The sequence below is a fragment of the Strongylocentrotus purpuratus genome, unplaced genomic scaffold, assembly GCF_000002235.5.
Source record: "Strongylocentrotus purpuratus isolate Spur 01 unplaced genomic scaffold, Spur_5.0 spur5_scaffold_16, whole genome shotgun sequence".
NCBI classification, from domain to species: domain Eukaryota; kingdom Metazoa; phylum Echinodermata; class Echinoidea; order Camarodonta; family Strongylocentrotidae; genus Strongylocentrotus; species Strongylocentrotus purpuratus.
Window position 1 is genome coordinate 33,101,222 of NW_022145601.1, and position 16,528 is coordinate 33,117,749.

The 16,528-nt window shown below is 34.7% G+C and overlaps 1 protein-coding gene across 2 annotated transcripts; it reads right to left on the reverse strand.

Annotated features, from left to right (window-relative positions):
• Positions 1-632: 632 nt before the first annotated feature.
• On the reverse strand, positions 633-4,490 carry LOC105438737. Of its 2 annotated transcripts, XM_030987314.1 has the most exons (3): positions 3,502-4,490; positions 3,365-3,426; positions 3,299-3,319 (listed from the first exon to the last, which is right to left on the reverse strand). In XM_030987314.1, the coding sequence occupies exons 1-2, from the start codon at positions 4,160-4,162 to the stop codon at positions 3,407-3,409; spliced, it is 681 nt and encodes a 226-aa protein (XP_030843174.1). In that variant the 5' UTR covers positions 4,163-4,490; the 3' UTR covers positions 3,299-3,319; positions 3,365-3,406. The 2 variants fall into 2 exon arrangements, with proteins under 2 accessions (XP_030843173.1, XP_030843174.1); XM_030987313.1 differs by having other exon boundaries at positions 633-3,426; positions 3,502-4,489.
• Between the last annotated feature and the right edge of the window lie 12,038 nt (positions 4,491-16,528).

A 16,528-nucleotide genomic window follows, 5' to 3' on the forward strand; every position in this document is an offset into this window, starting at 1 on the left:
CATCTACTACATTTGCATCAAATCTACCTTTATTAACTGGTAATCTATGTGTTCTGCATCTAAATTTACTTAAAGTTATTGCTTCCTTCTGACATAATATCTGCAGGTATTTTTCATAAACCAACTCATTCTTAAACATCCTATAGTTCGTGCAAATACGATTTGACCAGGTAGCTGCGCTCCATTCCTGAATAGACATGTCAGAAAGCCTGGTTTTCATAGTATTCATAATCCAGGCAGCACTATATCCTTCTCCTTGAGCTCGCCAGACGTTCCCAAGTCCTGCATAGTCAAAACTGTCTGTAAGAAACTCGACCCATTGTGACTTTATATTAACTAAACTTTGTCCTTCACTTTGCAACTGCAACAGAAACTTAAAAAGAATCAATGAATATTTTGATTGCTTCCCTTTAACTAATCTAACCCAATATCCAATCATCCTACACTTAATTTTATCGAGTATTTTACCACGTCCAGTTTCACCATAAACCATGCAGTCAGGTGTGCACTTATTTACAAACAATATCGTTCTTAAAAATTTTCTTTGGAAAACTTCAAGTTGATCTATACACTCATAGCCCCAGACCTCAGCACCATATAATAGAATTGGCAAAACTAAGTGATCAAATAAATGACATTGTGTATCAACAGATAAATGCAACCTTTTTGCCTTTACTAACATACTATACATTGCCTTTCGAGCTTGTGTGACCTGTTTAGCAATTGCTTTTTTAAAGTTACCATTATAATTAAACGTCACTCCTAATTATACAAAGTCATAAACAACTTCCAGTACACCACCATCATAAACAAATTCTGGCATTCTTCTAACTTTCCCACGTGAAAAAACAACAATTTTTGTTTTGCTGGCATTAACAGTTAAGTGCCAAGTATCACAATAATCTTTCACTGCGTTTAGGGCTTTTTGCAACTCTTCAGGAGTTTCTGCTAGAATAATTGTGTCATCAGCATATAACAAAGAAGATAACTCCTTATATATTTCAATACCATCAAAAGGCAACTTATTTTTAATAATAGTATTCAAAAATTCTAAGCCCTTGTACGAGTTTCCTATAGATTGTTGGAAATCGTTCAAATAAATAGCAAACAAGAGAGGTGAGAGGTTTTCACCTTGACGCACTCCAATATTGCATGTAAATAAACTGGACATATCTCCCTCATTAGCAACACATGATTTTGCACACCTGTACATGTTCCTTATAACATTAAAAATCTTGCCTTTTACTCCCATTCTAAACATTTTAACCCACAATGCTGCACGGTCAACCAAATCAAAGGCTTTCTTATAGTCAATGAATGCACAATAAAGGCGTTTAGAATTCTTTAAATAAACATCAATAATAGACTTTAAAACATATACATTATCTGTGATTGAATAGTTGGACCGGAAGCCAGCTTGCTCTTCTCCTAACAAACTCTCATCCTCAAAAAACTGAGTGATCCTATAGTTCAAAATTGATGTGAACAGCTTACCTAAGCAACTCAACAAAGTAATGCCTCTATAATTATCAGGGTTTGTATTCTCTCCCTTATTCTTAAATATAGGAATAATTATCCCAATACACCATTCTGTTGGAACAATACCAGAATTCAATACAACATTAAAGAACTTAACTACAACCTGAAGAATCTCCAGGGGGCAACTTTTAAGGAACTCATTTCTAATAGAGTCCCTTCCACAAGCTTTAGTATTTTTAAGCTTCTTAATCATCATGTCAACTTCCTTCAAAGTAATAGGAACATCGAGACAAACATTTTCCTGAGATAACTCTTGCATAACAATTGGGGGTTCTGGCTCATCAACCTCCTTATAACTTAGACGACTAAAATGATTTAAAAAATCCTTTAATGAAACATTTCCAATATCTTTCTCCTTACGTTCATTTTTACCATTCAGTAGCTGCCAATATTCCTTGGGATTTTTTGTCCGCAATGAACGTAATGATTTATTCAAGTCCTGAAAATATAACCTCTTTTTACAACGTAACAAATTCCTATAAGATTTCCCTGCACTATCATAATTACTTGAATCAACAGGAACATCAGAGTTCCTCATCAATTTTACCTTCCTCTTCCATCTATTTTTAACATTCAAATATTCCTTCCGAGCATCTCTACATTCAGTATCAAACCATGGCTGTTGACTTTGCTTACTCTGACTGTTACCTGATTTACTTCCATCTTTTTTATGATGCTTTAATTTACACACTCCAACTTCCTTTGCCGTACTCAAAAACATATCGCACAAATGTGAATAAAAAATATCAATACCTTCCTGATTAACATCAGCTTCAAGTTGATCTACATATTTATGCATTACCTCGCTATAATCTTTAGTATGCTGCTTAAAGTCTAACATACTATTACTATTCCATTGAAAGGCAAGATAATTTGGCTTGTCTGGCCCTGTGCGTGCTTCCCTACTTTCATTTCTCAATGAATCACTGTTCAAAATATCTTCAGATTGCAAGGTCAGCATAATAGGGCAATGTACATCAGACAAACATCTATCAAAAATATCAACATTAAAATCTTCTACTAATGGAAATAATCGTTTTGACATAATAGCATAATCAACAGTGCTACGGCCACCATTATTAAAACAGGTATACTTTCCAATAGTGTGATCACTACCTGCTCTACCATTCACAATTCTTAAATCAAAACTTTGGCACATCTCAATAACTTTCTTGCCATTATTATTAACAACTGTATCATTATTAGAACGAGAATTAAAAATATCGGTATCATACATATCCAAGTCACCATCACAAGCTCCTAGGCTGGACTGGTCCACAAAATCATCTACATCCAAAAAATCATCAAGCATCCCTGTTCTGGCATTAAAGTCCCCTAATAAACAAAATGGTGCATTATGTTTACTTTTAATATCAACGATGTCATTACATAAATCATCAAACACTTCATGAGAATAATGAATGGATCCCTCACATGGGAGATAAATAGCACCAAGAATAAACGGAAAGCCTAGAAGCTCACTCCCGACCTTCACCCATATGACAGATTCTGAGAGAGTAGGCTTAATTCGTGTAGAACACTCAAAAATAGAATTTTTCATTAAAATACACATACCATGAAAACCACCATACTGCTGCTTATTCGAGCTCTTTTGCATGCTATGACATTTATATTCGGACAAGTAAGTATTTAAAAGATCGGGTGTATCTGTTTTTGTTTCAGTGAGACATATTATATCAAAATTTTTGGAGTATAAATCCAAAAGTCCAGTGTCAAGTTTACTCTTTAAACCATTAACATTAAGGCTGAGCATTGAAAGATTTGAAAGATTTGAAAGATTTGAAAGATTTGAAAGATTTGAAAGATTTGAAAGATTTGAAAGATTTGAGAGAGGGCCGAATACTTCCTAGCTGGAGACTTCAGTAAACAGGCCAGACTGTTTCAATCGGTCTTCTGACCAGCCTAGCCGACGGAAAAGGTCATCCGGTCCATGGATAATTTGTTTCCTGGGGTCACCTTTCAGGATACAGTGCACCTTTCCGTCAATTGTCCACACCCTCTCCACCTGGTCGTCCTGCTTGACGGCGTGTAGTAACTTGGCACGGCCAGGTGCCAAGTGCTCGGACACCATAATGTCTTTGTGTTGAGAGTCCCTCAACTTCCTCTTGTTGCGGAGGATGTCAGTCCGCAGATCCCGGCGGACAAATCTGGCGACGATTGGCCTTGACCTGTTTGGCTGGGGGCGTCCAATCCTATGGCTGGTGCTGATGTCAGCCCCCACCACCTTAATGCCAGTAGACGCCGACACCTCGATGACGACATCATTGGTGTTCTCCCCTTCCTTCTCCGGCACCCCCCGCAGCACGATGTTGTCCCTTCTGGAGTACTGCTCCATCTCATCGAGCCGCACATCATGCTTCTGCAGGGATGCCTGCACCTTCTGCACCGAAACCTTGGGAGACACCTGTGCAGCTATCGACTGCATCACGGGTAGCAATGCAGCAACCACCGCTTTGACAACATCTCCCACTAGCTGCCGGTTAATGCCCCCTTCAGGAATGTGCTCCATCGCACCCTGTACTACATCATCAAGTCTAAATGACACGTCCCCATCGCGAACACCTTCCACCTCCAGCAAGTCAAATGCATTTGCAACAGACATGGTGATAGTTGAATATCGTTGAAAAGAATGACAGTAATACTCAGTGATAGTAATACAGGATAGTACAAAGCAGACAATGCAGTTCTGTACTTACACTAATGTATATAGATGGGACAATACAAAGCCAGATATCCAATTCCAGTTCCTGCTGAAGCAAACCAAACTCTAAATTTTACCACTTAATAGTCCAAGTATATATCTACAAGGATGCTTGCTGCTGCTATAGAGTAATACCTCCACATTACTAGCAAAAGATTGCTGGCAAGAGAGTGTAAAACTGGTAAAATTGGTAAAATTCTGAGAGAAAAACGTAGATTGACGACTCACATGTTGTATCATGTTGTTTGGCATTTGGCATTTTGGCATTTGGCATTTGGCTGATTAGCAAGATTATACTCTAAACTGAATGAGTTCGATTTGTTTATAATGACTACTTAATAAAAAATATGTTTCTCAATGTCGAGAAAACAGTTACTTACCATAAAACCGGGAATGCCAGAAGACCATTTTACATCATCTCTTGATTGATCACTGGCAAAACTAAAGGCTACTGCTAACACATTGGAGACAATTATGATGATGCTAGACACAACACCAGGCCGTGCCCTGTAGTTAGGGGCAGTACCATGCTGGTTGTTTTGCGTCTGATCATTCTCCATCTTGTAAAACACAATAAACTACTCAAATTTTCAGCAGATTATTGCATTTTGTTGTCAACACCTGTTGTCGTTATGACTGGTGATAACATACGTCCAGCATTGGCCTACATTGTCATCGCGGCATGTAGTATTGATCTGAATGAGGATCTTCCACCAGTAATGGCGTCAGGAGAAAAGGATTATAATACGTACATGAATAGGAGCAAAATGGTGTTGGGTGCCGTCGAGTTGGGATTCCCCGGCGCAATAGTAGTCTGGATGCAAAGACTGTATACACATCATACACGTCTATAACGTCTTGAATCATTCATAACCCTCTTATTATCGGTCCAAATTATTTCAAACTTTTGCCATTCTGTTTATCTTAATTATGTGCTTTCATACGAATGAATTTATGACAAGGTTTGGATGGCCCTTTAAACTCAAGCTTATACTTTGCCAGTTTCTGAGTTTGTTCAATAGTTGCCCTTACAATAATAATAATGATAATAATAATAATAATAATAATAATAATAATAACAATAATAGTAATAATTATGAAAATTATGATAGAAAATGATAATAATAACAATATCAACAGTAATTACAATGATAATAAAAGCAGCAATCCTATCTATAATAATATAAAGAGGAGTAAGAAGAAGAACATGAAGAACAAACAGAACATGAAAAACAACAACAGGAAGAAGAAGAATCAGGAGAAGAACAACGACAGCAACAAGAGAAAGAAGAAGAGCAAAAAAATAACAAATATGAGCAGCTTCCTAGCTACAGTAACCATGGTGACATAAGGAATACAGTCTGCATAGTCTAGTAGATCAGACTCTCTGTTCGCATTATGACTGTCAAGGGTTTCTTCCTGCAAACTAGCCTCATAGCTAGATTTTACGAATAAGAAGGCCATTTTCGTAATGTAACCCTATTTAATGTACGAATTTTGGTACGTATCTCAATACAAATTACTTCATTCACCTGTTAAGAAATTTATTTGTATGACAATGGTCAATGGTTAACGTGGAAGTTGCATACAGCCGTGTTGTTAGGTAGAACGAGCCATAATGTTTGTCCTACCTAGCCACATTAACTGTGCAATAATTAATTCCGTTTTGACTAATTAAATGCAACTATTTTATACAGGCATAACAAAAATTAATTCCCTGTTTTTGCCTTAAAAGGAGCGATTCGCATGGTTACTAATTTAAAAAAAAAAATTAATACGGAGTCTTTTTTTCATTGTTTAAAAACATGAAAAATACAACAGTTTCATATTTTTCAGACAATCATTTTCATACATAAATATTCTCACAATCAATGCCCATCCCTATTTCACAACATTTAAAGTTTAAACTCAAACGTTCACACATATCCCACTTTAAAAATCCTAAAATAATTCTAGCACAAAAGTCAATGAGCCATCATGGCCTAGATATTCGGAACCCCTTACCAAATTCAATAAAGCAATGATCGTCTTTCTTTTTAAAAAAAACGTCTTATAAATAAAAAATATCTACATATTAAAGGTACCATTTGTAGACCCCCCCCCCAAAAAAAAAAAAAGGTTGAATTCGACGGCATTTGAAAGATAATGCTAATTTAGAACTTCCCTAAAAAGAAGGGAATGCTTGAAAATGTCTTTAAGTGGGAAAATAACGACTATTAGTTGTCGAATCAAGAGCTTTAGAGCCAGTAATAGTCTGATTTCCATACCATTGTACCGAATGTTCGTACTTTTATACTGCGCAAATATTCAATTAGTTTAATTTTGGCCATTACAAGAAGTGTGTTATTGATGTAGACAAATGCTCATGTACCTTTTACAGCTCTCTTTATTTAATATGTTATTACCAAAGATTTTAAAAAGCCAGAAAGTCACGCAATAGTGTCTGACAGTGAAGTCTGGGAAGTAAACAGGTTTTCTTGCATAATTTGAATATTAGGACACTGCTAACGTTTAAATTTCACAGATTTGATTTGATTTGATTTGATTTATTGGTTTCTGCATCTTTTTTCTTTTTTTCATCATACATTTTAATGAACATAATATGGTTTGATACAATATAAAGTGTATATAATTTTATACAGCTAATAAACGAAATTAAACAAATATATTGAATGCATTAAACATACATTAGATGCAGGAGGGCTACAGAAATAAGCAGAGTAGCTTGACGTGCCCGCAGCCCTCAACTTAGATACAATGGAAAAAAAAAAAGAGAGACTAGCAGAGAAGAAAAGGAAAGGGGAGAGAAGGAGCGTTGGTAATAATACAATAAATCTCATACATCTGCTGATTGAATGCAGTTTCATTCATGAATGGCTGAACGATGCTAGGTCATGGGCGATTACACATCATTGTTGAATATACATTCAATGTACACACGAACATGAATACAGTACAATTACACACGACAGGATCAATATGTCCTAAGGTTTCTTATTACAATGGGCAGAGAGTTCCAGATATCTGGGCCGGCGTGTCTAATGGATTTGAGAGCCAATGCGGTTTTTGGATTTCTTAAATTGAATTGTTCAGTTTGCCTTGTAGGGTAAGAGTGGATGGTTTTATTCAAATTAAATAATGGGGGAAAGTATGAAGGTAGTAGACCATTTTGTAAGCGAAACATGATAAGTGCTATTTGTAGAATATTCATATCATCAGCTTATAGAGTTTTTAGTTTTGAAAACAAGGGATTGGTGTGGTCGCGATAGGAAGAATCGGTACATATACGCATGGCTTTATTTTGCAACAGTAAAATGGCGTCAACGTTGCTTTTCGAATTTGCCCATATAATGTTACAATATGAAATATAAGGCAATATTAATGACTTATATAACATAAACAAGATATTTGAAGGGAGATAATATTTCAATTTACAGAGAATACTAATATTACGTGAAATAGTATTAGAAATATATTGCTCATGATTATTCCATCTCAGATATTCATTGATCAAAACACCAAGGAATGTTGTGCTATCCTTTTTTTTCCAATAATTCACCATCCAAGTAATTTCAATGTCAGGAATATCGTTATTTTTTCTGTTCTGAAATTATATATATAGTTTGTTTTCTTTAAATTAAGAGACAGTTTATTGTCTTCTAAACATTTAGATAACTTTGGTAATTCAGCGTTAATATTTCTTAAAAGAATCTAAAAATCTGAATTGGAACAAAATGCATTGGTGTCATCAGCGAATAAAATATACTGTAGTGCATTTGATGAATTATAAATATCATTTACATATATCAGAAATAACAAAGGGCCGAGGATTGACCCTTGTGGCACTCAACACGTAATAGATACTAATTCTGATTCATTTGAATCATAACATACATACTGTTTTCTATAGGACATACATGACATATTCATAATGCCGTCAACGTTCTACAGAATTTGATGTTGGCTGCAAAAGGGACATAGTATCTTTAAAGGTATTACAAAGTTTTGGTATGGGATCATGAATTTGGTTCAAATAAACATATTGGAAGTATATGCGCTTTTCAATGATCGTTGTCGTGGTTTAAATTGAGTCTAATGCCGGAAGACATTAAGGAAAAACTCATTCTGCCAGAGAATAATCAATGTGTGGAATGGTCTCCCAGGCGATGTTGTGGAGAGTACCACTATGAATCGTTTTAAATCTGGACTTGAGAAATGGTGGAAAGATGCCCCAGATAAATATGATGACAACCCCAACCAAATGAAACCATGGATAGGAAGAACAGTCTAAAGACTGAATAATCCAAGATCAAGTGAGTTACAAGTGAGTAATAGTGAAGTAATGGAATTTTAGATAATAAACTCTTTATGTTGTATAGCGCCCTCTCAAGAGTAATATTACTTTAGCTCTGAAACAAAAATTCTTGACTAAATCGGCCGATATTTTTTGCCGTTTGGAAGTTATATATCAGAACTGCATATTATGATAATGTCATGGTCGCATCTACCATGGAATGGCCTTAGGCGCTATTTGAAATATTCAACAACTAATGGTCATTTTTTTCCCACTAAAAGCCATTTTCAAGCCCTTTCGTTTTAAGGGAAGTTCAAATTTAGTTTTGTCTTTCAAATGCCGTTGAAATTAAACATTTTCATTTTTTTGGCCTGCAAATGGGACAAAGGAGGGTTGAGAAGAATGACATTACAATCAATTAAATTCAACAAATGTAAAATAATAATGCCAGTTTAACACTTCATAAACAAGGTTTAATTCAAAACCCGAATATTTGGAACGTCACTATGTCGCCAGCATGCCATCGGATTGCCTTTGATGAGACGAGGGTATGATGGCCGGGGAGCCCTATGTCTGCGCACCTAAAATTTGACTTGGACTGAACAAGAGAATCCTCTCCGATTCCTCTAATGCTTATAATCTTACATTATTCCTGACATTTTACAGAGTAGATCTGTCGAGGATTTTTTTTAATTCGAAATAGATCAAGCTAAGGTCATTTTCAAAAGAAAAGACGGCCGTGTCCTTTTGACACTGCAAAACCTAAATTGCCCAAGTTTGCGCACTCATTCATTTTAGACGCAGTTCGGGATTTTCGACATAAAAGACAAATCTGCGAGGCTTGTGCATTGAATTGCTGAAATAACATTTTGGTCAATGTTTTGACCCCATTTGCATGTATATCTATTGCTGTAATAAGGACGAGAAAATTTATATTAGTTGCACGTTTTTCTATCAGAGAACATAATTCTTTGACTTCTGAAAAAGAAATGAAATATTGGTGCTAAATAGAAGTAAATGGTGAGAGGCAAATAGAGAGCTAAGACAAATTATAAGTTCGAACAAACGGGAGTGATTAAAGCGTTAGATACTTGTAGATCCACAATATAGAAAGTGTTTAATAAGAGCTATAAAAATATATAAATGTTTGGAAGAACGTAAAAATGTAGAGACAATGAGAAAAGAGAACAATATTGTGAGAAATTTTGTCTTCAGATCTCCAGAACTGAAAATATGAATGACAAAAATTATCCTGCTTCTCACCTTAATCATTTGCAATATAATTCTCTACTCAACTTAATAATTTCGTACATAACTGACGCAATATATACCTTAGAATTGTGTATAGGTATATGTTGTATATGCGTATATGTTCAATTCATTTCATCATTTACTTGAATCATAAAACCATAAAATAATATGGTTTACAAAAGTAACAGGAAACAATCACAATCTTACAATTCTGGACATCATAAAGATATTGAAGACTAAAAAGGAAGTTTTAAAAACTTGTAAGCAATAGGCCCCTGACATAAATAATAAACAACAAGATTACATGGTTTATACACGTTTTTAGGACAATAAAAATAGATATAATAAGATACTACACAGTATAGATACACACGGACGAACACACACACACACACACTACACACACACCATACTAACACACATACATGGTACATTGCAAGGTTAAAAAAAAAGGTTAAAGAAAGAGTTAAGGGAAATAAGAATAGACCAACTGACTCTTTAATTGAACCTTTAGTGATGACAGAGTAGTGCATAATGTTAGTTTAACAGTTAAATCATTCCAAATACGGGGAACATTATGTCTAAAAGAGTAAAGCAATAACTGGGTAGAGACCTTGGGATAATGATTTGACGGGGAAAAGTATTATAAGAATAAACAGGTTTATTAAGGATAAACATTTGACAAATCACCTCTTAAGTTGAAGTTGTTATTATTCTTTATTCTAGGGATATCAATTTTAAGAAATGAATCAATTTAGTAGAGTGAACCGAGAGACAGTGCTCTGATATTATACCTTTTGGTTTATCAAACAATTTGCCCCACACTCTTATCACAAAATTTACATATTAATACTATATTTCCTTCTCTCTTCACATATCCTTTTCTTTATTCAAATCTCTCTCTCCCTCCATCTCCTAGATGCCATCACACAGCCCTATATCAGTCATATATCGCTTAACCTCAAGGAAAGTAGAATCTGAATTCAGAGAGGTATCAAAAGTACAAATATTTATGTTGTTTTAAAGCTACCATAATCGTGGGGTATAGTGTTTTAATGTATCTTAGTGTTAAAGTAAAGAGCAAATTCCATCTTTGATTTTCATCGTGTAAATTGATAATATACATATTTATTAATCATTTCGAGCAAACGAATGATTAATTGTTTGTACAACAATGAAATGTAACTATTAGAAAAATGTTGCATAGTTGTTACAAAACATAAGTGTAGCGAAAGTACACATTAAAACAGCACTTAAAAATGTACAAATCGGTGACAAATTATGATCAATTTATTTGCACAAAATAATAATATGTTCACTCTGTTAAATGTGTATTTTAATTTGATTCGGATTTATACAATTAAACGTGTCAAAAACCTCCATGGATTTGTATCATTAAAAAAAGATATTTTATCTACTCAATTAGGAATTTTTCAAACTAGTTTCTTCATCAGTACCAAAACACTGCAAAAAAGATGATTCTTGAAGACTTAGAAACAATGCAAAACAATATTACGAACTAGACATAAAACCATTCTTTATATGCTGCGATGAATATAAATATTGTATTTTTTAATAAACAAACACTTGCTCCATAGGACAACTCAATGCAATATTGGTACATACCAGATGGAAGACAATTGATGATTAGAAGTTTGCAAGGCCACTATATACATAATTATGACAGACACCCAATATAGGACTAATCTTGGACTTGCCGAACTATTAACAGCGACAAAATAAACTACTTGAATTACCATGCCAATATAACAGATTCAGATTCAGAGTCAGGTCCATTAATTTCACTTTTCAATATAAGATACAATGCACAAAAGTACATGACTGCACAAATTGATGTACATAATTATTAACAATGATGAAAAAAAACACCAAAGAGAGTAACAATTTAGTGTTAAAAAAATGAGTGGGGATCAACATTAAATACGTACATAGGATATTTTAGCTATTCCATCCCATTGTAAGAATTCTACTGGATTACATGCATTTATAACAGAACATTGAAACAAGGCGTAAGTTACAGGGAAAGTGGATATAGCAATATACATTCCCATAATGCATTGCGCCTCCGATACCTCGGCGGTTTTTGCAGACACACCAACGTCCGGTTATTCTCAAACACATATTCCGCTATATACTACGAAATGCTAATAATCTATTATTTGCAATTCTTAATCTTGCTCGATAATAACATAAGCAGTGAGCATATTTATTAGTTTAAAGATATATACCGGCATTGGCGAACGCCAGCTCACGGAGAAAATTCTCTCGGAAAAACATGGCACGTACGCTGCAACACAAGTGGCTTCTTTTCCCAAGCCATGATTTTGCGCTATTGTCAGTAATTTTTAAGATTATCCCGTATAGTTCACATCAGGGTCATATATTTCAATATACCAAAGGTATACATTCTTACTAAGTTTACATCAATAGAGATTTAGGGAAAACTACATTTCTTCTTTTTTTTCCTATTCTTATATTGAATTCGTTTATGTTTATATTTCATATACATAAACATGTATGTAATAATCAAAATAGTTAAAATTAAGATCGTTAACCCTTACTGTACTGGGCTATTTCGAGCACTCTCTGACTGGGGGGGGGGGGGCCTCGGAGGCCCCCCCCCCCCCCCCCTATGATCTTGGCCGTCGAATGTCCGATGAACGCGAAAATTTGCATGATTGTAGATATTTATGTAAGGAACAAGATGGTATAATTAGTTTTTTCCTAATATGCAAATTTTTGTCGTTATAGCCTAATTAATTATGCAAAATGCTAATTTTATGCATTTTACAGAAAACTCTACATATTTGTCCGTAGACTTGTGAAGAATCTTGAAAATGTATTGAATAAATGTTTCCTTCATCTCAAATTCATGAGGTTTCATTATTTTTATGATATTTGAAAATGCATAGGTTAATTTGCATTAATTATGAATACGCAAATTACGCATTCATGAATATCTAATCTGGTAATATACAGGGAACTAGAATCATTACAAAAATTGTCAGACTCCACTTTTGTTATGTTGAAACTCATTATTCATATGAAACTTCTTTTCTAACACAAAAAATAGTTATTTGATGTAATTAATAATGATAATTTATGCAAATTTGATGCGATTTTTAACTTTTTATTTTCTTATGTATCTCATTGTTTTTTATTTGTTATTATATCTATTGTTTTATTTCTAATGTATTCTTTTGTTCTGAAATACATCAAGTTACTTTGAGAAACATATAAAAGCAATTTGATATCAATTCATATCTTCACATTTCTGCTTGTACATGAATATATGCAATTATAGCACTTTTTTGATGACATGCGCATACTAATTGTTATGTAACACCTTACAGGTATATCCGATTTCGACGAAAATGGTATCAAAATGTGCGTAAGACTTGAAGGAAAAAAGTCATGAAACGACAATTCAAAATTCCGAGCGGTTGCGGCGCGATCTCCAAAAATGTCGAGGGGGGCCTCCCAGGCCCCCCCCCCCCCCCAGTACAGTAAGGGTTAAGAGTTTCGTCAGATATACACTGTCGCTCATAAAGGTGGAATATTTTAGTTTTACCCCAATTTATGGAATTATTTTAAAATTATTAAAAAATAATAGATCTAGATAATAGTATACTTTCTCAGATTTTATTGAATAATAATTTGCCAATGTGTGTTTTGCGTGACTGCTAAAGCATGTGTATGCTTCTATGCTTATCAACTAGGGGACCTATGCACTTACGCCATAAATGACAGTAATGAGGATAAATGCCCCACAAAAGGGCACTGATATAGCACATCGACACGGTTTTGATCCTGGGGCCTCACAGTTACGAGGCCATTGCTTTGTCACTGAACGATGACTGTACGAAGCGGGGGCTAGGGTAGGGGGCAGTTTCCATAAATAAAAAAAAAACAGAAAATGCAATAAATTTTCAATAATTTATTGCATTTTACCCCGGTCCTTAACATAAACAAATCCTCTGGACGGCCATGCATTAAGGCTCAAGGCATAGGCACACAGAAGAATTTTTTATGTTGGGAACCAGGGTAAAATGCAATATATTATTGAAAATTTATTGCATTTTCTGTTTTTATTTTTATTTATGGAAACTGCCCCCTACCCTAGCCCCCGCTGCGTACAGTCATGGTTCAGTGAAAAAGCAATGGCCTCGTAACTGTGAGGCCCCAGGATCAAAACCGTGTCGATGTGCTATATTAGTGCCCTTTTGTGGGGCATTAATCCTCATTACTGTCATTTATAACTTAAGGGCATAGGTCCCCTAGTTGAAAAGCATGCACTATGAACATTTCGTACCTGAAATACCCTTTCAAAACTCGTCGAAAAAGGCTGACCTACTCGGTAGTTTCCTGTGAGTTCAGGATTACTAAGTCGTATAAAACTTGTGTAATTTAGTTGAAAAATGTTGAGAAAAAAAACGACCATCAGATTTGGGAGGAGTTTGGTTGCTAAGGACAGTCATAAACGAAACTTAGAAATTTTCAACCATATTAAATACAGCTCTCATTCTTACGATCGCCATTACCTGTCAAGTCGTAAACCCATCAAAGGGATAAAGCAAGGGTGAAAATGGGATGAAGACTGTTCGAATTTGTGTATTTGCCCGTTCGCCCTTGGAGCCCTGGCTCGATAGGCAAACCGTAAATAGTCGTTAGGCAGCATAGCTGAAGGAGCTTCCACACTAAAATAAGCTTCAGCAGCATAGTTTGGTATAGGCCTACATAGATAGAATATAGTGAATGCCGCACATCACCCTGTAGTAAATAGTCATTTCGTGAGTAGATAATATTAATATAGGTTCTTATGTTATACGTTTCACTGACGATATGATCGGGTGAAAAACAATTGAGGTACTGTAGACTTTAAAAAAAGTATTTATTCATTTATTTTCAGGGGATATGCAGTATGCTCCCCAATTTTGATGAAAATTCGTTTATAGAAGCTCTTAGCAGGTTAAAAAATACTTATATTTCTAAGGTAGCTCTTAAAGAAAACCATGTGGTCAAAATGGCTTTAGTAATACAAAAAAGGTAGCTATTTCGGTAGACAATACGTACTTAGTCATGGTCTATTAGTCTAGGGAGTGCCTCCCTAATTGTGCAGATAATATGGAAATGTTTGCACATCCAAATTTTGTGTATTAATCTAGTCCTACTTACAAAGTTGATTTTAAACAATGTGTAAACAAATCAATCATAAATTAAAAAGTTTTGTGGATTATGCCAGATGATCAGAAAAGAGTAAGAGACAACAAGTGGAACAAGAGGATTTTTAGAAAATGGGCAAAAATGGAGAGAAAATGAGGAAGAATAAGAATTAAAAATGTCAAAGGACAAAACGACTGTCAAGCCGAAAAAGAAGATCAATGAAAAAATATATTATTTATAATTATAAACCTGTTGAAAGGGTTTTGTAATTATATGCACATTATTTTGACTTATGTGATTGATCAATATAAATATTACCATAAATGTAGAGGTTTGAGGGGAAGGAAAACAGCAAATAGAATTAAAGAAGAACATGTTTTTAAAAAACGAAGACAATGAACAAGGAAATGAAAACAATTTAAGGGAGTGACGTTAAGTAGAATTGTAGATTTTGGTATTTTAGAATAATTATTATTATAACATACAAATTATAATATTATTTTGCCAATGATTCTTCTTCTTTTTTTAAAGAAAAATATAAACAATTGAGGGAGTCAAATGGAAGCACAGTAAAAAAAAAAAAAAATTAAAAAAAAGCATCGCAGAGGAGCGAAAATAGGAAAATAGGGCCATATTTTGAAATGCGGATAAATATAAAGGCAGACTAAGCAGAAGGTACAGCTTGTCGTTATTTTTTCATGCAGTAAAAAAGAAGTGGATTAGCCATGCGTTTGATAAATTTGGAAACTCCTATTTGTTGACAGACCATCGCGTATCACACTCCCCACAGTCGGCAGGTCTACATCGCGACGACGAGCTGCTTTCCCCACAAATACTGCAAACGAGAGGAAACACTAGAACGTGCCTACAATTTTGGTAACCTCTTTTTGGCACACAAAAAATACCATCAACAATTATTACAAATCAACTTTTAACGTTGTATTTAAAGGTAGTAGCCCTCATTTGGACACCCTATAGAATTTCGATGAAATTCCATGGATAAGCTCTGAGGTGTGATGGTAACCCTCTCCAGAATTTTAGAGCAAACGGACCTTTAGTGTTGAAATGAAAAGTGAAAAAGATTTTTTTTTTTCTTTCTTTGAAGTGAGCAGTTATTGGCTCGTACCAGTTGCCACCTGCAATTATATTGTACTGAACAATAACTAGGTCAACCTGGGTCTGGCCTTTATCAGAGTCGTCATGTGCACAACAGTTTGGTCACATTCCAATTTTGGATGTAAAAAGAATAAGGTATGTTCACATCGAAGAATTAAACTGGGACATGTGCATGTAACAGTTGATCTAAACTAATTTTCCTTGTGAATAGGTTACAACCTGGAGAACAAAAAAAAAAAAAAAAAAAAACTTGTGATGAGCTGAATAAAGAATGTCAAGAACATATACACTATGAACAGGCCGGCATGATCTTGCCAAGGTCTTCAATTCCAGCGAAATTTTCTTGAAACAGTCTACATTTTGTCGCGGACAAACTGACTTATTCTTATCTTATGGCAAATTTTACAGAAGATAATTTTAAG

What these genes read in the sequence shown, in the direction of transcription:
- LOC105438737 (XM_030987313.1), bottom strand. Translation starts at nt 4,162, where the DNA reads ATGTCTGTTGCAAATGCATTTGACTTGCTGGAGGTGGAAGGTGTTCGC. An exon ending in GAAAGGTGACCCCAGGAAAC is followed by an intron (nt 3,427 to 3,501) that starts AAATTATCCATG and finishes AGTCTGGCCTGT; the next exon opens with TTACTGAAGTCTCCAGCTAG.